At 42.7% G+C, this 22,922-nt stretch overlaps 1 protein-coding gene and 1 pseudogene across 3 annotated transcripts in view; one reads left to right on the top strand and one right to left on the bottom strand.

The window, feature by feature from the left end:
- Positions 1-5,324: 5,324 nt before the first annotated feature.
- LOC115200945 (mediator of RNA polymerase II transcription subunit 24) overlaps positions 5,325-22,922 on the bottom strand; it is a 32,834-nt gene continuing 15,236 nt past the window's right edge. For 2 of the 3 annotated variants that reach the window (XM_029764085.1, XM_029764086.1), the window contains exons 11-26: positions 22,388-22,473; positions 22,185-22,271; positions 21,830-21,929; positions 21,385-21,527; positions 21,153-21,190; positions 20,948-21,030; positions 20,378-20,556; positions 19,991-20,090; positions 19,433-19,608; positions 16,995-17,259; positions 13,145-13,326; positions 8,341-8,434; positions 8,094-8,193; positions 6,502-6,582; positions 6,005-6,153; positions 5,325-5,797 (exon numbers count right to left, since the gene is read on the bottom strand). In XM_029764085.1, the coding sequence (XP_029619945.1) occupies positions 5,681-5,797; positions 6,005-6,153; positions 6,502-6,582; positions 8,094-8,193; positions 8,341-8,434; positions 13,145-13,326; positions 16,995-17,259; positions 19,433-19,608; positions 19,991-20,090; positions 20,378-20,556; positions 20,948-21,030; positions 21,153-21,190; positions 21,385-21,527; positions 21,830-21,929; positions 22,185-22,271; positions 22,388-22,473 (1,980 nt within the window). In that variant the 3' untranslated portion in view covers positions 5,325-5,680. The remainder of the gene's footprint in view (positions 5,798-6,004; positions 6,154-6,501; positions 6,583-8,093; positions 8,194-8,340; positions 8,435-13,144; positions 13,327-16,994; positions 17,260-19,432; positions 19,609-19,990; positions 20,091-20,377; positions 20,557-20,947; positions 21,031-21,152; positions 21,191-21,384; positions 21,528-21,829; positions 21,930-22,184; positions 22,272-22,387; positions 22,474-22,922) is intronic. The other variant, XM_029764087.1, reaches the window with a different exon arrangement.
- LOC115200947 (cyclin-dependent kinase 5 activator 1-like) lies at positions 15,159-16,089 on the top strand (annotated as a pseudogene).

Genomic DNA, 22,922 nt, shown 5'->3' with positions numbered 1-22,922 from the left:
CTTCAATGCTGCAGATATTTGTTGGTACGCTTCCCCAGATCTGTGTCTCGACACAATCCAGTCTCGGTGCTCTACGGACAATCCTTTCGAACTCATGGCTTGGTTTTTGCTCTGACATGCATTGTCACCTGTGGGACCTTATATAGACAGGTGTGTGCCTTTCCAAATCATGTCCAGTCAATTGAATTTACCACATGTGGACTCCAATCAAGTTGTAGAAACATCTCAAGGATGATCAATGGAAACAGGATGCACCTGAGCTCCATTTTGAGTCTCACAGCAAAGGGTCTGAATGCTTATGTAAATCTGTTTTTTATTTCTAATAAATTTGCAAACATTTCTAAAAACCTGTTTTCCCGTTGTCATTATGTGGTATTGTGTGTAGATTGATAAGTGGAATAAAAAAACAAAACATTTTAGAATAAGACTAACGTAACAAAATGTGGAAAAAGTCAAGGGGTCTGAATACTTTCCGAAGGCACTGTAAATACTGGGGACTGAGACAGGGGGGTTGGGAGATATCGTTTCCCCGTCCAAAGTCACCCCTGGACGGGGCCAACCAGGAAAGAGTTAACACCACCCACTCTGCGAAGCACAGCCCCGACATTACTTCTGGGATGTCAACAGACCACTAACTTACTACGCTGAGACAAGGCAGGGTATAGGCCAGGAAGATCTTCCCCCCCTGCACGTGTGCAATGGCTTATGACCTGTTCATACACTATCTTATGCTAATCTGCTGGTCTACTCAGTTTATGCTAAAATGTATAATATATATGAACATTATAAATTATTACAGCAATTTGTCTTGTTACACAGTCATTTTTTGGAATTTGCTCAACACAGTTGCCAAGTTGTAGCACCATGCCACCACAGTTTAAGATGTGTGTTTAAGATGGTTAAAGATCCTTTTTATTTTCACATACTATACACTGTATTCAATTAAAATGTTTATTCAATTAAAATATTGTAAATCCATTGCAAGATTCTCACTCTTTCACTAAATTACTGTCGATATTACTCAGAACAGATAACTGGTTCAAGTGCTTTAAATCAATATTCTTGAGCATTTTGATAGGTTGGTGAAATTCCCATCAACTGGTATAAGTATAGGGGTATATGCTACGGTAGTATGTAAAAAAAACTCCTATTCACTATTGTATGAGTGTCATCATCAACAATGAATATCCCGATGAGTAGTTGGAGTGAGTGTCTCTGCTGTAAAAGTCCCCCCTCACTGAGCAACTGGATGAGGACAAGAAAGGAGCATGGGCAAAAAGTGTCAAGCTCTGGAAAATACACAAGAAAATTTATTAGATGAACGGTAATTAAGATACAAGATAGTTATTTCAGAGAAAGAAGGATACTTAAAACATCTGATAACTCAATGATAGAATCAATACTATCACTGTCAAAGAAAACACCTAACTTAGAAGTACATTTTTTTAAAGGGGGTTTGTGTTTTTTAATTTCACCTTTATTTAACCAGGTAGGCCAGTTTAGAACAAGTTCTCATTTACAACTGCGACCTGGCCAAGATTAAGCAAAGCAGTGCGACAAAAACAACAAAGTTACACATGGGATAAACAATCGTACAGTCAATAACACAATAGAAAATCTGTATGGGTGTGTGTAAATTAAGTAAAGGAGGTGAGGCAATAAATAGGCCAATAGTGGCGAAGTAATTATAATTTAGAAATTTACACTGGAGTGATAGATGTGCAGATGAGGATGTGCAAGTAGAAATACTGGTCTGCAAAAGAGCAGAAAAACAAAAACAAATATGGGGATGTGGTAGGTAGTTGGTTGGATGGGCTATTTACAGATGTGCTGTGTACAGCTGCAGCGATCAGTAAGCTGCTCTGACAGCTGACGCTTAAAGTTAGGGAGGGAGATATAAGTCTCCAACTTCAGTGATTTTTGCAATTCGTTCCAGTCATTGGCAGCAGAGAACTGGAAGGAAAGGCAGCCAAACAGGTGTTGGCTTTGGGGATGACCAGTGAGATATACCTGCTGGAACGCGTGCTACGGGTGGATGTTGCTATGGTGACCAGTGAGCTGAGAAGACAGAGCCTTACCAAGCAAAGACTTATAGATGACCTGGAGCCAGTGGGTTTGGCGACGAATATGTAGCGAGGACCAGCCAACGAGAGCATACAGGTCACAGTGGTGGGTGGTATATGGGGCTTTGGTGACAAAACAGATGGCACTGTGATAGACTGCATCCAATTTGCTGAGTAGAGTGTTGGAGGCTATTTTGAAAATGACATTGCCGAAGTCAAGGATCGGTAGGATAGTCAGTTTTACGAGGATATCTTTGGCAGCATGAGTGAAGGAGGCTTTGTTGCGAAACAGGAAGCCGATTCTAGATTAAACTTTGGATTGGAGATGCTTAATGTGACTCTGGAAGAAGAGTTTACAGTCTAACCAGAAACCTAGGTATTTATAGTTGTCCACATATTCATGGTCGGAACCGTCCAGAGTAGTGATGCTAATCAGGCAGGCAGGTGCAGGCAGCGATCGGTTGAAGAGGATGCATTTAGTTTTACTAGCATTTAAGAGCAGTTGGAGGCCACGGAAGGAGTGTTGAATGACGTTGAAGTTTGTTTGGAGGTGTGTTAAGAGTGTCCAAAGAAGGGCCAGATGAATACAGAATGGTGTCGTCTGCGTAGAGGTGGATCAAAGAATCACCCACAGCAAGAGCGACATTGTTGATACATACAGAGAAACGAGTCGGCCCGAGAATTGAACCCTGTTGCACCCCCATAGACTGCCAGACGTCCGGACAACAGTCCCTCCGATTTGACACACCGAACTCTGAGAAGTAGTTAGTGAACCAGGCGAGGCAGTCATTGGAGAAACCAAGGCTGTTGAGTCTGCTGATAAGAATACAGTGATTGACAGAGTCGAAAGCCTTGGCCGGGTCAATGAAGACGGCTGCACAGTACTGTCTTTTATTGATAGAGGATATATTGTTTAGGACCTTGAGCGTGGATGAGGTGCACCTGTGACCAGCTCGGAAACCAGATTACATAGTGGAGAAGGTACGGTGGGATTTGAAATGGTCGGTGATCTGTTTGTTCACTTGGCTTTCGAAGACTTTAGAAAGGCAGGGCAGGATGGATATAGGTCTGTAACAGTTTGGGTCTAGAATGTCTCCCCCTTTGCAGAGGGGGATGACCGAGGCCGCTTTCCAATCTTTAGGAATCTCAGACGATACGAAAGAGAGGTTGAACAGACTGGTAATAGGGGTTGCAACAATTGCGACGGATAATTTTAGGAAGAGAGGGTCCAGATTGTCTAGCCCAGCTGACTTGTAGGGATCCAGATTTTGCAGCTCTTTCAGAACGTCAGCTGTCTGGATTTGGGTGAAGGAGAAGCGGGGGGGCTTGGGCCAGTTGCTGCGGGGGGTGCGGAGCTGTTGGCCAGGGTTTGGATAGCCAGGTGGGAAGCATGGCCAGCCGTAGAGAAATGCTTATTGAAATTCTCAATTATTATGGATTTATCGGTGGTGACAGTGTTTCCTAGTCTCAGTGCAATGGGCAGCTGGGAGGAGGTACTCTTATTCTCCATGGACTTTAGTGTCCCAAAACTTTCTGGAATTAGTGCTGCAGGAACCTCTGTCAGAGATCTATGGAGATGTGGCGATGGAACCTTCCAGAAGGACAACCATCTCTGCATCTCTCCACCAAATAAGGCCTTTATGGTAGTGACCAAACAGAAGCCACTCCTCAGTAAAAGGAACATGACAGCCCACTTAGAGTTTGCCAAAAGGCACCCAAAGACTCTCAGACCATCAGAAACAAGATTCTCTGTTCTGATGAAACCAAGATTGAACTCTTTGGCCTGAATGCCAAGCATCACGTCTGGAGGAAACCTTGCACAATCCCTACGGTGAAGCATGATGGTGGCAGCATCATGCTGTGGGGATGTTTTTTTTTATAGTTGCAGTGACTGGGAGACTAGTCTACAGTGGTGGAAAAGTACCCATTGGTCAATCTTGAGTAAAAGTAAGATACCTTAATAGAAAATGACAAGTAATATGTGAGTCACCCAGTAAAATACTACTTGAGAAATAGTATTTAATTTTAAATATACTTAAGTATCAAAAGTAGAGGTATAAATAATTTCAGATCTCTTATATTAAGCAAACCAGAAGGCACGATTTAATGTATTTATTTACGGATAGCCAGGGGCACACTAACTTATTTTGTCCAAGACGACTCGAGGCTGTAATCGCTGCCAAAGACGCTTCAACAAGATACTGAGTAAAGGGTCTGAATACTTACGTAAAAGGTTATATTTCCATTTCTTGTATTTTTTTGTAAAGTAGTAAAAATGTCTAAACCTGTTTTTGCTTCATCGTTATTGGGTGTTATTAGCTGGTTGAAAAAACCCCCAATTTAATCAGTTTTAGAATAAGGCTGTAAATGTAACAAAATGTGGAAAAAGTCAAGGGGTCTGAATACTTTCCAAATGCACTGTAAATGCTTTTTTTTATTGCATATTTCAGTTGTCTACTTAATAATTCCCCTGTAAGATTTGTGAGCAAGTCTTAAGCTGTTATCAATGTTTTTCCTTCTTAGGGTGTCATTGAGAACTGTTATTTTTTTGGGGGGGGAAATGCAATGTCCTACTGTATGTTGTCCATCTATGGAATATTGGTACATTTTTTCATTTTGTATTTATGAAGTAAGCCTTAACTTATTTTTAAGTCAGTGGGGAACTTATGAAACTGTTCTCTCTCTCTCTCTCTCTCTCTCTCTCTCTCTCTCTCTCTCTCTCTCTCTCTCTCTCTCTCTCTCTCTCTCTCTCTCTCTCTCTCTCTCTCTCTCTCTCTCTCTCTCTCCTCTCTCTCTCTCTCTCTCTCTCTCTCTCTCTCTCTCTCTCTCTCTCCTCTCTCTCTCTCTCTCTCTCTCTCTCTCTCTCTCTCTCTCTCTCTCTCTCTCTCTCTCTCTCTCTCTCTCTCTCTCTCTCTCTCTCTCTCTCTCTCTCTCTCTCTCTCTCTCTCTCTCTCTCTCTCTCTCTCTCTCTCTCTCTCTCTCTCTCTCTCTCTCTCTCTCTCTCTCTCTCTCTCTCTCTCTCTCTCTCTCTCTCTCTCTCTCTCTCTCTCTCTCTCTCTCTCTCTCATCGTGACATTCACCAGCCATATTTTTTGACAAAATTCAAAGCCAGTCAAGGCAGGACGTCACTAAACAATGATACTGGTAACCTATTACTCTCGTACGAGTGCTGAAGGTCACTTAAACACAAAGTTGAATATAAGTTAAGTGAAAATAATAGAAATCTGAAAAATATCAGCATAAATTAACATACAAAAGTACTTACATTTTACATGATTCTTTATTATAAAAAGACATTATGTACATTGTATCGATAGGAAGCCAGGGGAGTAAAACACTGATATATAGCAACCATAGAGATCAAAATGAAAGACAAACTACCTTTGAATGAATGATGGATGCAACCATGGTTTAATAACAGAACTATTTGGTCACCAACTCAGGAGTATGCTGAAACTGGCATTTCTATGCCAGGGTGATGAAACTAATATAGCAGGGGCCAAGTTTAGAGGAGCAAAAATTTAAGTGGAAGTTGGGTTTGGACCTGAGTGACTGGTGGAATAGAATCCATGGAGAAGGCGGCGGTGGGTTCCCGTGCAGTGGACACCATTAGGGGTCTATAAGGCTGAGATGGCCTTGGCTGCCACCCTCCTCCCCAGGGGCAGAGTCAAGTCTGTGATTCCCAAGACCACCTTGGGCTTGGCCAGCGCAGGAAGTTTCACCAGCTCTGAGACCTGGGGACGGAGACACACACACACACACACACACACGTGAACAGCTGTGGCATTCTCCACATTCTTCAACACCACTAAAACCCATCATGGCAGTAATCTAACTTGTATTACGTAAATATCTCATGCTGGAGGTCACAATCACTATCAAAGTTGTTCATCACCAACTGCTATCACATGGATAACCCTAGTTTCCCTCTCACTACTCACCATGGTGAAAGGCATGAACTGCAGAATGCTTCCGCGGCTGCCCTGCTCCAGACACTCCACACACTCCTCCATGAAGCTCTGCACGAACTGGGTGTGTGGCCCTGCCGTCTTGGAGCCCAGGATGGATGAGATCAGCAGGAAGAGGTTGGCTTCAGAGGAAAAGAGCATGGCAGATGTAAGAGAGGTCAACTAAAGACAAGGGGACAGATTTATGAAACATTTTTTTAAATTAAATAGAAGTAAGAATTAAATCGTAAAATGATCATTATGAGAAGCAATACAACATAAAGGCACATTTAAAATTATGAAAATATCAAAAGCGGGGAAAACTGTCAATTGCTTAGGCCCTGGTAAGCCATACTGGTAAGCCATACTGGTAAGCCATACTGGTAAGCCATACTGGTAAGCCATACTGGTAAACCATACTGGTAAACCATACTGGTAAACCATGATGCCTGTGAGGTGCTAAAGGTTTAAGACAGGTGCGTGGTTCTAACCTAGGACGCGGTTGAGAGGGTCCCTCATGTTGACCGTGTGGAGCTGGGAGGCCGACAGGGAGGTGGACATGGACCGGTCACCTAACACAACCACAGGAGACAAGGTAAAGATCAAAGGTCATTATAGTGACAATCAATTGGAAAGGAGAAAAGGTCTTCAATAGCAAAGTCAAGAGAGTAGGGGGTTATAGGCAGCCAAGGTTAAAGACCCCATATGGAAGTTGTCTCAATACACGTCACGGCTCTGATAGTCTTTGAATAAGGAAGTTCTCCTTACGTCTCAAATCCATAACCTCCTGCTCTAAGTTGGCACTGGTCCACTTCCCTTAATGGATTTCAAAGGAAAGGACGGGTGTCAGAAAAGGGTGTAAAAGGACCGGTGTCAGAAAAGAAGGGTGTAAAATAACCGGTGTCAGAAAAGAAGGGTGTAAAAGAAACGGTGTCAGAAAAGAAGGGTGTAAAAGAAACGGTGTCAGAAATGAGGATACCTAGTCAGTTGTACAACTGAATGCCTTCAACTGAAATGTGTCTTCAGCATTTAAGCCTCTGAATCAGAGAAGTGCGGGGGCTTTATTAAATCGACATCCTCGTGTTCGGCGCCCGGGGAACAGTGGGTTAACTGCCTTGCTCAGGGGCAGAAAGACTGATTTTTACCTTGTCAGCTCGGGGATTTGATCCAGCAACCTTTTGGTTATTGCCCAATGCTCTAACCACTAGGCTACCTGCCGCCCAGGTGTAGGAGACGAAGGGTAAAAAGGACTGGTGAAATGAGTCTTTAAGGACACTCCTTCCTATTTAAGGGAAATGGCAGAGGAACACAAATGTCTAAATAACTGTTTTCCATCCACTACTCTAAACATTACATCCCACTTCACTTAAAGTGTGTTTGCCCAAAATGTCCCTCTACACCCCATTTTTACACATTGGGTTTCTACCTGACACTAATTAGTTGAATTACACTAGTGGTGTTTTTACGAATGCCCCCATCACCCTAGTGACATGAATTGTTTCAATGTATCAAAAGCCTTGATGAACCATGAGCCATGCAAGCGTCAACTTGCTGACAAAGTGAGGATCCGAAGACAGTATTTCACAAAAGTCTTACACTGTTTGGAAGGCTCAGGCGCAAGCTCATTTGCCTGTCATTTAGTTGAGAGAACTTGTGTCTACTTGCTGTTGACGGGGGTTCAAAACCTTAGTCTGTCTTAACCTTCATAGAATCTGGGTGGAGGCATTCATCCCGAGGCAATTGGGATGTCACATGAAAAGATCGCATATTCACAACGTCACAGTAAAAAGACACGTAAGAAAAAATTATAAAAAAAAGAGACTTTTGAAACTTGCGCTCTCCTGCAGTGAGCAGAATATAACAATAATACTATCAACTATTATCGTTATATGCAGGGCGGCATTCAGCAGGCACAACGTTGCGGAACATTTCAGACAGAAATATTTGATGCTGGGAACAAACATGCCTCTGACAAGAATAAGGAACCACATCAGCTCTATTCATAACATTTTTATTTACAACGTTTGTCCACTGAACCTGCTGCTGATGTACTTTCTTTGACACTAGAAAACAGCAAACTGACCTGGACTAGAAAGGATCACTGGCTCGTCCTCGTTGGAGCTGAGCAGACGCATGAGCTTGGAGGGCTGCGTGTCGTCCAGAGGGAACAAGCTACTGTAGTCCTGGGGTTAACAAGAGGCATGTTAGACTACATTACCCATAGCACTCAGGAAACATGACAATACAGTTTGTGTGCGCATAAAGTGTGTTGTAACTTCATTAAATGCACTTTAAATCATTTGTAATTTGATTTTTGTCTGTGTTGTTACCTCGATATCCTCCCGTTGCCTCTTGCGTTGTCGAGCTGAGGCCTGGCCTTTGTGGTGAGTGGAGAAGGAACTGAGAGCACACCATACAGACAGCCTGGAGAACAAGAGGACAAGACTGTCAACTGGACATCAACAATGGAACACTGCCAAAACCAACAGTAAAGATGCAAAGATGAGGAATATATTTGTTAAAATAAGATTCAGGAAAAGATAACCAATTTATTCAGTACATATATACTGTACAGGGAAGATGCATAACTAGGGCCTGCTTCACAGGCAACGATTAAGCTTAGTCCTGGGGCCGTACCCACAAAGCATCTCAGAAAAGGTCCTATGAATACTGTTAAAACCTGTTTTAAGACCATAACTCCCAGCTCAGAGTAGGTTTTAATTCAGTCAAAAATGTGATTTTCCTGTGTTTTTTTATACAGTATTCCATACTGTGGAGGTTGGAATAATACTGTGAAAATCAGATAATTGTGAAAAATCTGGATAATGCCCTTTAAGTGTAAAAGCGGTTTGAAAAGACCACCTGAAATTTGCGCCAGTTTTGGTGGGATTACATTTTTACCTGTTTTGGTGACATCACCAGGCTGTAAATTAGTTAATAAGCCAATAAGAAAAGAGTTCCAAACCTCTGCCAATAACAGCCAGTTCAGTTCCCTTCCTCACTCAGGCCACTCCCATACAGTCCCATCTAAATTCTTGCTTTGTTACTTTGACCATTTTAATTTAAAACAATCATAGTAAGGTACTTAAAAGGGAGTGTAGCACCCATTTCTCAATGCCAGAAACGCATATAATAGTAACTTAGAGCACCGCAAGAAAACACTGAAATTACAATCAATTGTTATATATCACAATAATGTTCTAAAAGTTTGGTTTGAGATTTTCCAACTTCGGAAACTATCCAACACCCCGCACAATGCATGAAAAACTATTAAAAAGCAGGATACATGTGAGAATGAGGCAGGCGAATTGGGCGTCTACTCGTCAAGCATCTCAAATAGCCAGAAGCACCAGCAGAGACCTAGCATCATCATGGGCTTCAGTGAGCATGGAAGTGAACCGGGTAAATGAAAGGGTTAGCTTGCTATCTCTATGCTAACTTTAGCTAGCTATAGCGCATTTAGCTCATGTCTTCCATCTAAATAACACTGATAAAAATAAAAAAAACAACTCACCAAATGTAAACATGACTGCTAACTGTTGGTGGCTAACTGTTGATGCTGTCATACTATAGATAGGCTTGTACAATGGGAAAGAGTAGTTTTGGCCGCGATGGAGGTCACTAGGCAGGTTTCCATTGACCCAGGTTTATTCAACCAAAGCAATGCCGCAAAAACAACAAAAAAAAAAAATCACTCCGTGTAATGGAATCGGCAGATATAGGAGAAATGTTCTAAAGATTGGCAAAATTTGTAGGGTGGATTTTTCTGCTGTCATACTTTATTGGCGACAAGTGATGATGGAAACGGTGTTTTTCTGAATAAATCATTATTGCCTAATCATTTTGAAAGAACGTGGGGCATGTGATATCACCGTGTAACTAGAAAGCTCCACTCCACAATTATTTCTAGATGCCTGCAAAATAAAAAATATGAAACTATAAAAATACAGGTTCCTCTGCAGGACAAGGATTTTCCTGACTTTCAAGAATGCCTGAATTGCTTTGGATTTGCTACTATTACTGTATAAAGCAAGTTTTGCTGTAATTCAGCCATTCTGTGGCTCAGGAGAAGTTTTATATACAGCCCACCGAGTGTGGGCTAAACTGAAATGCCACACTTCGGCCATTGATCCAATAACTGATCTGGTGGCATTTCAGAGAAGCTTATGGTGAAAAATTGCAAGATTATGTTATAATACTTTAATTGCATCAAATGGTTGTTTTATGCAACAGAATAGAGGATTCTTATAACTATTGTGTGTGTTCTATTGAGGATGGGCCTCTGGGAGATAACACTGACAGGAGACTTACAAAGTCTTTTGGGTGATAAAACCTAGAGATATCACATTCCAGAGCATGAGTTAATGTTTCTGTTCTATATGGTACCAGGGAGAGATGACCCCAGGGACAGACCCTGGTCTGTACAATGAAAGATAAAATTATAAGTATCTGTCATACAAATCTTAACCTTGTGACCCATTCTATACATCTGTTGTTCGTCATGTAGGTTGAAAGGGGTGTATCTTGGCTATAAAATACCTTTGTACTTTTGTCTCGGGGCTCTCAACAAATCACCTGAGTGTGATTTGTCGACCAGCCATCATTATCGTAGAGCACTAAATCGATTCACTTTATATGGTGTCTGTTGTATTGACCTGCTCCCTTATTAATAAGTGATTCAAGATTTAGTTTAAGTACAACTCTGACTTGTGTGATAAGTTTGTCTCTCATTTGAAAGTAAAGAAATTAAGAACCACAAGCTCCATAGCCATGCTTTCTTTGGAGGGGTACATTTTATATTTTGCTCAATAGGAAAGTTTATTTTGGGATCAATGTTGTCATAGTTGCTTCTTGTTAAAGACGCTACCAACGTTAGCTTGCTATAGTTAGCTATCCTCTTCCGCCGTTTCTGAATTAATTTATGGCTATTTCTTTCTAGCTGCCGAAGTGAGCTTGATTTTGTTTGTGTACTGCCATATGTCGATAACATAGCTAAGTTTGTTACTGGTATGGGCTATTAAATATGCTAAATCTAGCCAGCTATATGGTGATAGCCGCAAGCTAAAACCAGGGAGAGAGGGAGGAGAGAATTGACTGTCTTATCTGCTGCTGGCTTGCTAATGTTCACTCAAATACTTATTTCCACATGTAATTGATTTGATTTATATTCTACAAAGATTATGTCAATATGTTGTGAATATTGTAGAAAAGTCCTCACAGACGTTTTCCATACTAGAAAGTTAAGGGACACTTACAGTTTACCATCTACAGTAGGCTATACAGGCAATATGTTCCTCGACTGTGTGAGTCAGATATTACGATCTTGCGTTCAGGGCTTTCTGGCAATCAGTGGGTTTTTTTTCTTCATACGGGAGCATAAATTGTACAATTATAAACAAACAAATACTTCAAGTTAGAACCCATGTACTGTATATTAGTTAATATACAGCACCAACAACATAAATAACTGTTAGGGTCCATTATCTGCTACGTTAACTTTTACCCAGAAATGATTTGATAGAGATAAAAACAGATGCATTGGACCTTTTTAAGCCACTGCTCAGACAACCTGAGCCATGAGTAAAATCAATGAATAAAAGTTTCTCAGCTGGTAATCACAACAGGTACCACAAAGGAAAGCTAGTGATGACGCTCATTGACATTGTTGCACATGGGGAATAACCAAACGCAATGAGGCATCGCCAGCTGTGAACTCTTATAGCATGCTTCAGACAACCACGGTGAATGTGACTGTAAATTAAATGTTGCAATGGTGAAACGTTTGATAGAATTTTCCCCGTTGCCTAATATATTAGCATGCATAACCTTTTTCTAACCAATTCTGATGGTTGTTAACTTGTTATGGATAGGGGGCAGTATTTTCACGGACGGATAAAAAATTTACCCGATTTAATCTGGTTATTACTCCTGCCCAGAAACTAGAAAATGCATATAATTAGTAGCTTTGGATAGAAAACACTCCAACGTTTCTAAAACTGTTTGAATGGTGTCTGAGTATCACAGAACTCAAATGGCAGGCCAAAACCTGAGAAGATTCTGTACAGGAAGTACCCTGTCTGACCATTTCTTGGCCTTTGTCATCTCTATCCAAAACAGAGGATCTCTGCTGTAACGTGACACTTTCTAAGGCTCCCATAGGCTCTCAGAAGGCGCCAGAACGTTGAATGATGACTTTGCAGTCCATGGCTGAAAAACAGTAGCGCATTTGGATAGTGGTCGATCTGAGAACAATGAGACGGGTGCGCGCATGCACGTGAAGAGTCCATTTGACATTTTCAGTCTTTGAACGAAAACAACGACTCCCGGTCGGAATATTATCGCTATTTTACGAGAAAAAAATCGCATAAAAATTTATTTTAAACAGCGTTTGACATGCTTCGAAGTACGGTAATGGAATATTTTGAATTTTTTTGTCACGATACGCGTCCGCGCGTCACCCTTCGGATAGTGTCTTGAACGCACGAACAAATGCCGCTATTTGGATATAACTATGGATTATTTGGAACCAAACCAACATTTGTTGTTGAAGTAGAAGTCCTGGGAGTGCATTCTGACGAAGAACAGCAAAGATAATCCAATTTTTCTTATAGTAAATCTGAGTTTGGTGAGTACCAAACTTGGTGGGTGTCAAAATAGCTAGCCCGGCCATCACAGGCTATCTACTCAGAATATTGCAAAATGTGCTTTCACCGAAAAGCTATTTTAAAATCGGACACCGCGATTGCATAAAGGAGTTCTGTATCTATAATTCTTAAAATAATTGTTATGTTTTTTGTGAACGTTTTATGCAACATTCGTGACTTGACGCCTACTGTGCCAAAGCGATTTAGTTGTTAAACGGGAATGACGAGTGTGTTGATATAACAGTGATATTATAAAAATTCTGCTTTTAGGACAGCTCATGAGGCCTAAAAAGCATGCTCAATGGGGAATCTCAATTGAAAGTGATTTTTTTTGTCCAGGACTAGGCTTAAATCAGTGTTCTGGAAACTGGCCCCTACAGTCACCTATTAAGCCAGGTAGCTAGCAATATACAGTCCCTATGACTTAGCTAGCACAGACATCACATAGTCACTGAGAACCAGAGAGACTACACTAGGAGGACTGTCTTACTTTGCCAAGGCCTTGCCGGGCGGATCTGCCAGGCTGTGCCAGTGGGCTGAGTCTGTGAGCAGGTTGGGCAGGATGTGGCCCAGCAGGGTGAGAGTGATCTGCTGGGTGTCCAGGCAGAAGATGCTGTAGAGCAGTTCCACCACCCGGTTGGCCCACTCCTGGCGAGTCTCCTTCAGCAGCTCCTGAGTCACACATAGAAATTAGGAATGGATTGATACACACCCTATACCCTCCATACTCAACTGGCGGACTGGATCTGGACTCAGTCAGGCTTCGACCCCTGGTATCATATAAACACACATAAGACATGGAAGAATGTATATAATTGCAGGAAATTAGCTTTAAAAAAAACAGCAAAACAAATCTCTGCCCCATGCGAAATGTGTAGAATTGTGGGAAATTAGCTTTAAAACTGCAAAATTCTCTCCGCCAACAAGGGGGTGAACAGTTTGGGGTCAAATGGGTTGCGAGGTGGGGGTTTGTTATTACGCCGATAAATTACATTATCCATCCGGACCTTTCCCACCTAGGAAATGCCTGTGACCTGACCTTCTCAAATAGTAGTTGAGTACCCCTGCCCTATACAGTTAGAGTAAATGCTCACATACACACAACTTGAATATTGAAAAATCACTATTGAGTGTTCAGATTTTGGGGGGGGGGGGAAGTGCAGTTTTATGTTCATGTAAAAGTTTTGTCTTAATTTAAAAACATATCCATGTGACTTTTGTTACATGCAAGGATATACCATCACATTACACATTGTTTTTAAATGAAAACATTGAAATGTAGGTATTTGAGATTGAGCAACTGCAGCTTTGTTTACAATAAGGCTGCATCTTTTTGGTGGTTTTAGTGCGCACAAAGTGATGGTCATTTTCTTTCTCTCATGTTGCGTTTCACATGAAAATGCAAATGTACTTTGGTAGCGCGCATTTATCCCTCTCCGACCTGACATACTACAACTGTTTGCCATTTTCCCCACTTCAAATAGAGCGATTATTATCTGACACAGATCCAAATTCAGCAAACCAATTAGAGTACAGTATGAAGATAAAGAAACTGCTACACCAATAGAAATCCCCGATCACGCATGTAGGCGATGTCATGGCGACATCGCTAAGTTCATGCGCAGAAAAACGTCATCAGGTCTAACGGTCTGTCGCGCAAAACCGCGCATGTGCAGGGCATTAAATCAAGGCACCCTTCGATATAAAGCGGTTTTTGATGAAAATGAAAACGTGTCAGTTACAACCTTGTGAAAATGACAATGACAATTTCAGCTAATTAAGACATTGGCTCGAATCTAGGTTTTGCATTTAGACTGAGAAAATTAACATCTAAGGAAAATGTTTTACTTCCCCATTGACTTTCCAAACCCAGGTCTGGTCGGACGAGTCTGCTTCGCATGCGTTCCCAGAAGTCTCAAAGTTGCGCCACTGGGTTTAGAAACTGGGGGCAACATTTTATTCATACGCTGTCGACTGAAATGCAACGCTATAGGCTTGCTAGCACTGGCAGCCACTCAAAAGTCATTTATTTAGTTAACCAAGACAGGAACATAGCAAAATGAGGCAAGAAGACATGGCGTACAAAAAGTATTACTTTCAGACAGTGCGACATGACGTTAAAAGATTTTTATCATGGCGAACATGGGCTTCATCTTTCACAGCAACGGTATCCCATGCTCCTTTATTACGACGGGACGCTCGATTCCAGAACCCTGGACAGCAGTTGATGTACACAACAATAACAGCCTTAAACTCAATGCTTTCAGAGAAAGAAAAACAACCCATCTGTCTTTTAAAATCAACAAAGAAAGATCTTTGGATTTTTTACATCGACTTGAAATCAGTAAGTAAAATCAAAATCACAACCAAGACATCTTAAAATCAAATCAATAAACACAAACCTATTGTCAATGCACAATGCTGTTGAATGTGGGAAAATGTAGTCTGGCTATACATTTCATTTTGCAAAAATGTACCATGTAGTTTTCCACAGGCATTATTGACACTTATGATGAGAGCTAAGTTCCAAGAGAGAATCTACTCGAAAGGTCTCCTGATCACTACCCAGTCACCATGGGAAATGTGTATTCTCTCTCGCCCAGCTATCAGAAGGCGGCTGGAGATGGGCCCGCAATGTTGGGCAACGGCACAACAGTTCAGAACAGCAAGAACGCCAGAGAGAAGAACCTGAAGCGTCGCTCGCTCATCAACATAAAGCGAAAGGGCGGCTCCAAGAAGGCGCAGCCTAACGGGAACAACCAGAACAATGTGACCCACCTCAACAATGAGAACCTGGGGAAGTCTCAGTCCCGCACGAACCTGTACACCCACACCCAGGACCAGAGCACCCCAGACCTCGTCAAGAGCTCTGACAACGCCTCCTAGCCGGACAAGAAGGTCCCCCTGACACGCCCAAGAGTGTGATGGTCCAGGCCTTCACCGGCAAGCTGCTGCGCTTCCTGTCCCTAACGCCCTAGGGCTGTGGCTGCAAAGCGTGGACCACTTCCTGCTCCACCACGATTGGGGGAATCAGAGCATCCTCACCCCAGCCAATGTGGTGTTTGTCTACATGCTGTGCCACAAGGTGGTCTCCTCCGAGGCAGTCACCGAGCACCAGCTGCAGGCCGTGGTGATCACCAGCCTCTACCTGACCTGCTCCTACTTGGGCAACGCTCTCCCCACTCAGACCCTTCCTGGTGGAGAGCTCCAGGGATATTGTCTGGGAGCGCTGCCTGTCCATCAACCTAATGAGTGCCAACATGCTCCAGATGAGTACAGACCTGCATTATTTCTTCCAGCTGAAGAACGAGAGCCAGAAAGATGAGGAGCCGCTTACTCAACGTTAGCTCATCTGATGTTGTAACGTTAGCTAACATTAACATTAGCTGTCTGACCAAATTAGCCAGCTAATTTTCACACCATAAACTCAATTATTTTAATCAGTTAAGCTGGCTAATGTTGCTCAACATTTCTCTGGCTAGCTAATGGAGAATTCGAGCCAGCTAGCAAGATACTTAATGCTAACAATACTTGTTCCACCACACTTTCTCCCTCACCTCAAACTTTCCAAATGCCAACTGTTTTTCGGTTACAGCTCATGAAGTAGGCTTCATCACCTTGTCACCCCCGTCTCCGTGGTCAGGCTTCTCACCTAAAATTACTGCTTCGTTATCGTTCAGGGGACTCGCTGCTGTAACTGAAAAGGCAGATTGCCACTCTCCGCTGTCTTTCCAGAGCGTGTGCTGATGCTGTAACTAGCAAATTGGCTGTCTCTTCTCTCTTCAGTTGCGTGCTGCATTCTGTTATGTGAACGATTGGCTGAACCTTGGATATAGCCAGTATTTCTCCCAACGTGCATCACTCATTCACTTACAGCCAGTAGTGATCCAAAGCCACCCCCCCCCCCAAACTTCTCATCGGATCTACATGAATCACGTAGGTCACCTATTTTGGATTCAAAACGGCAAATTTTGCAGAAAGGTGACTTGTTTGCATCCCTGTTCTTTCCATTTGATTTGTAAATTAAGTGCATCTGCATTAGACAAAATTAGTTTAGCTATGCTTGCTAATAGGCTATTTGATTACCCGGGAATTACTTTCTACTTTTGTCAAAGTAGAAAAAAAAGATGTCTAATTCATATTGTGCTACGACATTAAGCATAAAAATGTTTAACTAGTACCATATCTTTGATAAATCTTGTAGGCGTGAAAACACATCAAAAGAAAGTGTAGCCCATTGTCACCTTGCAAGGTTTCCAAAAGACCAAAGTACAGTAACTCCACTGTTATATAGGTCAACCGCCCCTTTACCCCCTCCCCATCTCATAACATTCACTAACCTTGACCAGGTTGTTGGTGAACCAGAACACCCCTCCTGTGTGCAGCAGGCTCTCAAAGAGGTGTAGCGCACCGCTGTCCACCCAGCCCTTCCACAGCACCGAGCGGAATTGCTTGCGGAGGGCCTCATGGATGGGCTCCTTAGCTGAGAGCAGGTTGCGATAGGGGATGGGCTCCTGGCCCTCCATGGGCGGCCGCAGGGCCAGGCCTGTCTGCTGGAACACATCAGCACACATGTTCTCCAGGATGGAACTCATGATCACCACCCTGGGGGAGGGAGGGAGAGATGAAGTGTTAATGAGCTTGTGATTACGTGATTTTCAGTCTGGTTGCTATACACTGGTGGTGAATTATGGGAGTTGCCTGATTACAATGTGAAATAGGTTGAACACTAAGGAAGGTGATACAAATCATTCAATCCGTTGTCGTCATCATCGGCTGACCCCCTTTTAAAACGTCAGTGTTAACTAGAATTTGTCTGGTTGATTAGACATCTGCTCAGTGGCTAAATAATCAGGCTAATGCTTTGGTTGTTGAAAAACATTGTCCAGAGTGAGTGCATGTGTAGAGCGAGCTGTGTGCGTGTCAGACCTTGGTGCAAATACTATTTCAAATATATCAATTACTTTCACATACTTTTCAAAGTATTATGATGTTATATTTGAAAAGACAAGTAGTTGAATATTGGAATGCATTTGGAAATACACTTGGACAGTATTGGCATGCATTTCAAAATACTCAAATACACTCCCATACATTTAACCGAGGTTTTGAAAATAGTATTTGAAATAAGTATTTGAAAATACTTCCAATAGAAGTAGTTGATTCGGGCCACATAAGAAAATACTAAGACAGAAAATAAGTATTTAAATAACAAATAATCAAATACATGTACAGTGCCGTCGGAAAGTATTCAGACCCTTTGACTTTTCCACATTTTGTTACATTACAGCCTTATTCTAAAATGGATTAAATCGTTTTTTCCCCCCTCATCAATCTACACACAATTCACCATAGTGACAAAGCAAAACAACTTTTTTAGAAATGTTTGATAATTTATTAAAAAGAATGAAGTACTCAAACCCTTAGTACTTTATTGAAGCACCTTTGGCAGTGATTACAGCCTCGAGTCTTCTTGGCTATGACGCTACAAGCTTGGCACACCTGTATTTGGGGAGTTTCTGCCATTATTCTTTGCAGATCCTCTCAAGTTCTGTCAGGTTGGATTTGGAGCGTCGCTGCACAGCTATTTTCAGGTCTCTCCAGAGATGTTCGATCGGGTTCAAGTTCGGGCTCTGGCTGGGCCACTCAAGGACATTCAGAGACTTGTCCCGAAGCCACTCCTGCATTGTCTTGGCTGTGTGCTTAGGGTCGTTGTCCCGTTGGAAGATGAACCTTCACCCCAGCCTGAGGTCCTGAGTGCTCTGGAGCAGGTTTTCATCAAGGATCTCTGTACTTTGCTCCGTTCATCTTTCCCCCGATCCTGACTAGTCTCCCAGTCCCTGCCGCTGAAAAACATACCCACAGCATGATGCTGCTGCCACCACGATTCACCGTAGGGATGGTGCCAGGTTTCCTCCAGACGTGACGCTTGTCATTCAGGCCAAAGAGTTCAATCTTGGCTTCATCAGACCAGAGAATCTTGTTTCTCATGGTCAGAGTGTCTTTAGGTGAATTTTGACAAACTCCAGGCGGGCTGTCATGCACCTTTTTATGAGGATTGGATTCTGTCTGGCTACTCTACCATAAAGGCCTGATTGGTGGAGTGCTGCAGAGATGGTTGTCCTTCTGGAAGGTTCTCCCATCTCCACAGAGGAACTCTAGAACTCTGTCAGAGTGACCATCGGGTTCTTGGTCACCTCCCTGACAAAGGCCCTTCTACCCCGATTGCTCAGTTTGGCTGGGAGGCCAGCTCTATAAAGAGTCTTGGTGGTGATGGAGGCCACTGTGTTCCTGGGGACCTTCAATGCTACAGATGTTTTGGTATCCTTCCCCAGATCTGTGCCTCGACACAATCCTGTCTCAGAGCTCTACGGACAATTCCTTCGACCTCGTGGCTTGGTTTTTGCTCTGACATGCACTGTCAACTGCAGGACCTTAAATAGACAGGTGTTTGCCTTTCCAAATCATGTCCAATCAATTGAATTTACCACAGGTGGACTCCAATGAAGTTGTAGAAAGGATGATCAATGGAAACAGGATGCACCTGAGCTCAATTTCGACTCTCATAGCAAGGAGTATGAATACTTACGTAAATATGCTTTTTTTTGTGCAAAGTTTGCTTTGTCATTATGGGGTAGTGTGTAGATTGCTGAGGATTTGTATTTTTTTAATTCATTTTTGAATAAGGCTGTAACGTAACAACATGTGGAGAAAGTCAATGGGTCTGAATACTTTCCGAAGGCACTGTAGTTGACACCCAAGTCTAGTGTGTGTGTACCGTTCATTGTAGAACTGCAGAGTGTTCTCCCCATACAGCGGGGTCATGAGCTGGCGGATCATGGTCTGGGGCTTCTCCCTCTCATCCAGCCCCAGCATCCTCACATGGGCTACCAGCCAGGCCACAGCACAGATAGCCATGCTGCATACCTTGCCCTTGATGTTGTCTGTTATCTTCTACACTCGGGAGGGGGGGGGGGGCGACAGAGAGCAAGAGGAGAAAGAAAAATGAGAGGGGAAGACGAGTGAGTGAGTGAGTGTGTGTGTGTGTGTGTGTGTGTGTGTGTGTGTGTGTGTGCGAACTCTGCGCATGCTTCCGGGCCACTTGTAAAACAAATTAATTAACTTTATGAATGGTTTAAATGAGGAAGAGACCAAAAATGAAATAAAAGCAAGCTCTAACCATTTAGTCAGCAGAGCCATTTAGACCTACACTCTATGACCAATCATTTTCCACTATGTCAAGAGCAAGTTCACTTCTGTGATTCAACGGTTCACTGTCTACGTAGTATTTAGCTCAAAGTAGGACAAAATCGACAACACATAATACGGGACTCACCTGTACAGCCTCCACAGACAGCACGCCATTCTCCCAGGCATTCAACACCTCCAAGATGGCCGCTGGCGTGCTGAGGCAAATCTCGTGCCACTTCATCTGACTGACACACAGTGGTAGATAAATCGGTACAGCTTCAAGAAAACAATGCCAATAAATAGATTTAAGGAAGGATAAGAGAGTGTGCACAAAGGACTCCAGTTTAAATAATGTTTTTTCCCCTACTGCTTTAAATTGTGCTCCTCGAAAAGAGAAATTTGAACATGGCGGACAACATTTCAACCATAGCCTGGACTTCCTCTTATTTTTTAACCCAGCAGCAGAGAAACACTAAATTCCAGTCTGACTCTGACCCTAGAGTGAAAAGATAGTAAGCACCCCATCACTCACACTAGCTTCATCTCAGAGGAGTTGTTGAGGAGGGCCACTAGGCTCTCCACCTTGCCAGACTCAGGCCTGAAGCAGGGGTGGTCTGGGTTCAGGGTCTTGCCCTCTTCTGGCATGCAGGTCTGCAGCCACGTCTCGAAGAACGGGGTCTCCCCCGAGGGGCTGGGATCCGACAGGATCACCTGGAGGGGTCACAACAGAGTCATATGATGTAATAATATGGAGCGGGGGATAATTTTTAAGTACATTTTTGTTTTATTTAACTATCATATAATATAAATCTATATGAGGGACAGGTTCTGACCATGAAACTTACATAACATGAGTCATATTACACATCATAGAAATGTGGCAAAGACATCACAGCTGTGCCATTCAGATAGCACAAGCAGAAATCTATTGCGTGTTTTGGCCACCTAGTGGAGCTGTGCTGAAAGAGCAGGACAATGATGCAGAATCTACAGAAGTGAACGGGGGCCTGACCCTAGTTCAGCTCTCCTGCTCTGAAACACTTTCTGAATAAGGACCTAGATCACTTGCATAGATAGAGTTAGTACTAGGTGTGAGACCAACCTCTGATCCGTAGGTCTGCACCACGTGACACAGCATGAGGAAGGATATGTCGAACAGCAGGGCTCGCACTGAGGCCGACTTGGCTGCAACGAGGTAGAAAAAAAAAAAGACAATGTCAAAATCAAATCCATTTCAAAAACTCCCACACTCGTAAAGTTAAATGTTATTCAAAAAGTCCCATACTCAGCAACACTCATGTACTCACATCCTTCTCCACTGATGTGCTTCGGAAACTCATTCAGCCTGAGAAGCAAAGCAAAATAAATAATCTCCTTTAAACACTGTCCCCCTCTTACATCATGTATATTTTGCCCATTTGCCCTTTAAAAAAAAAGACTCCACAGTAATATGGTTTGAGTCTGTCAATAAATTGTATTGAACAGTGCTGATGGACTGTTGGGCACACTGTAGCTAAAGTGGCTTGATGTGTGTCTCACTTGATGAACTTCCGGGCGAAGGACTTGAGTTTTCCCGTGGCTGCAGCTGCAGCCAGGAGGAGGTCCAGGCTCTTCCCAGAGAGCATGTGTCCCAGCACCCCCAGAAGGCCCTCTGGAGACTTGGAGTGGTCTGCGTCCACCGTCTAACACAAAAGGAGAAGACAGAACACAGTAATGAGAGTGTGATATGGGTGACTTGGAAGTTTTTTAGCAAAAGTTGGAGCTCTGGGATAGCTTCATGATGAGGTGAACTAACTGTCTTTACATCAGTACTTATTCAGGGATATAGTAAAGGATAAAAGTCAGCCTGGTGTTCATTAGGGCACACTGTAGCTAAACATTTTTAAATGGAAAACGATAACAAGCGTTTCTATTAGACAAGTTGAAATAGAACCTCGCCCCTGACTGTAAAGCTAGGTAGGCTTGGCATGGGGAGAACGAGGACCTTAAGGATGTTGGTGACAGTGGGCTCGGCTCGCAGGATGAGGCCTGGGTTGGGCTGGATGTTGGCGTTTTCTGCAGTCTTTAGCCGTGGAGCATACTCCCTGTTCTCAGCCCTCAAGAAAAAGTTGCACACAAGAGGAGATAGAGAAAGGGAGAAAGAAAGGGAGACAGAGGAGAGTGAAAGAAGGAGAGCAAGACACTGACAGACAAGCAAAGAGAGAAAGAGTAATGTAGTGATAGGAAAGAGTGAGAGGAGACAGAATGAAAGATATTAGTGGCAAACTTGATGTATTTATATTGTATCATTCTCTTTCAGTGATGTTACACATACGAAGGGGCAGGATGACTACCCGTACCGTTTAGAAGTGAGGTTTGTCGTGTTGGAGTCCGACAGGAGAGACAGCTTATTGCACTCCTGCAGTAGCATACTTAGACAGTCGCAGCTGTAAAAAAAACAGACATGGAGTAAAAAGCTTGTCAGACACTATAACCTGTCAGAGTGTTATAAACATGCTTATACCATAATGCTTCCTCTGTTCAGTTTTCCATTATCACTCACTTGCATCTCTGGTCCGCCTTGTCCAGAAGTGGTGTGAGCTTCAGCAGGTACTCAAAGGCAATGTTCACATCATCCATGAAGTCCTGCTGCAGATTGACCATAATGCATGTCAAGACAGAGACTAGACCAGCACTCTTCACTATCCTACATTCATTTTATTCAGTGGTGATTAATATTGAGCATTATACCATGGTATTGTTGAATACTCGTTTCTGATTGTCTTAAAGGGCATTCTAGTTAATTCATCAGCAACCCCTTCATAATCAGAACAAAACTTGAGTGAGATAAAAAAAATGTTTTACTATGACTTTGGCAGTGCATTGCCGGAAAAACCAAGTTTCGGCCTTGGGAAGTAACATTTTAAAGGCCCATCTCTTGGCAACGAAGAGAAAATGTTGCAGTTTTCAAGCTAATATGCTGCAATTCTTCACATTTTGCCATTAGGCAGAGAGAAAACGTTGCAGTTTTAAAGCTTAAATTACAGTGCATTTATGTACAAAGACAGAAAAATGGGGGGAATACAAGTATTGAATTC

Source organism: Salmo trutta, chromosome 10 (assembly GCF_901001165.1).
Source record: "Salmo trutta chromosome 10, fSalTru1.1, whole genome shotgun sequence".
NCBI classification, from domain to species: domain Eukaryota; kingdom Metazoa; phylum Chordata; class Actinopteri; order Salmoniformes; family Salmonidae; genus Salmo; species Salmo trutta.
Note: the sequence above shows the minus strand (reverse complement) of the source record. Positions and strands in the feature narration are given on the sequence as shown.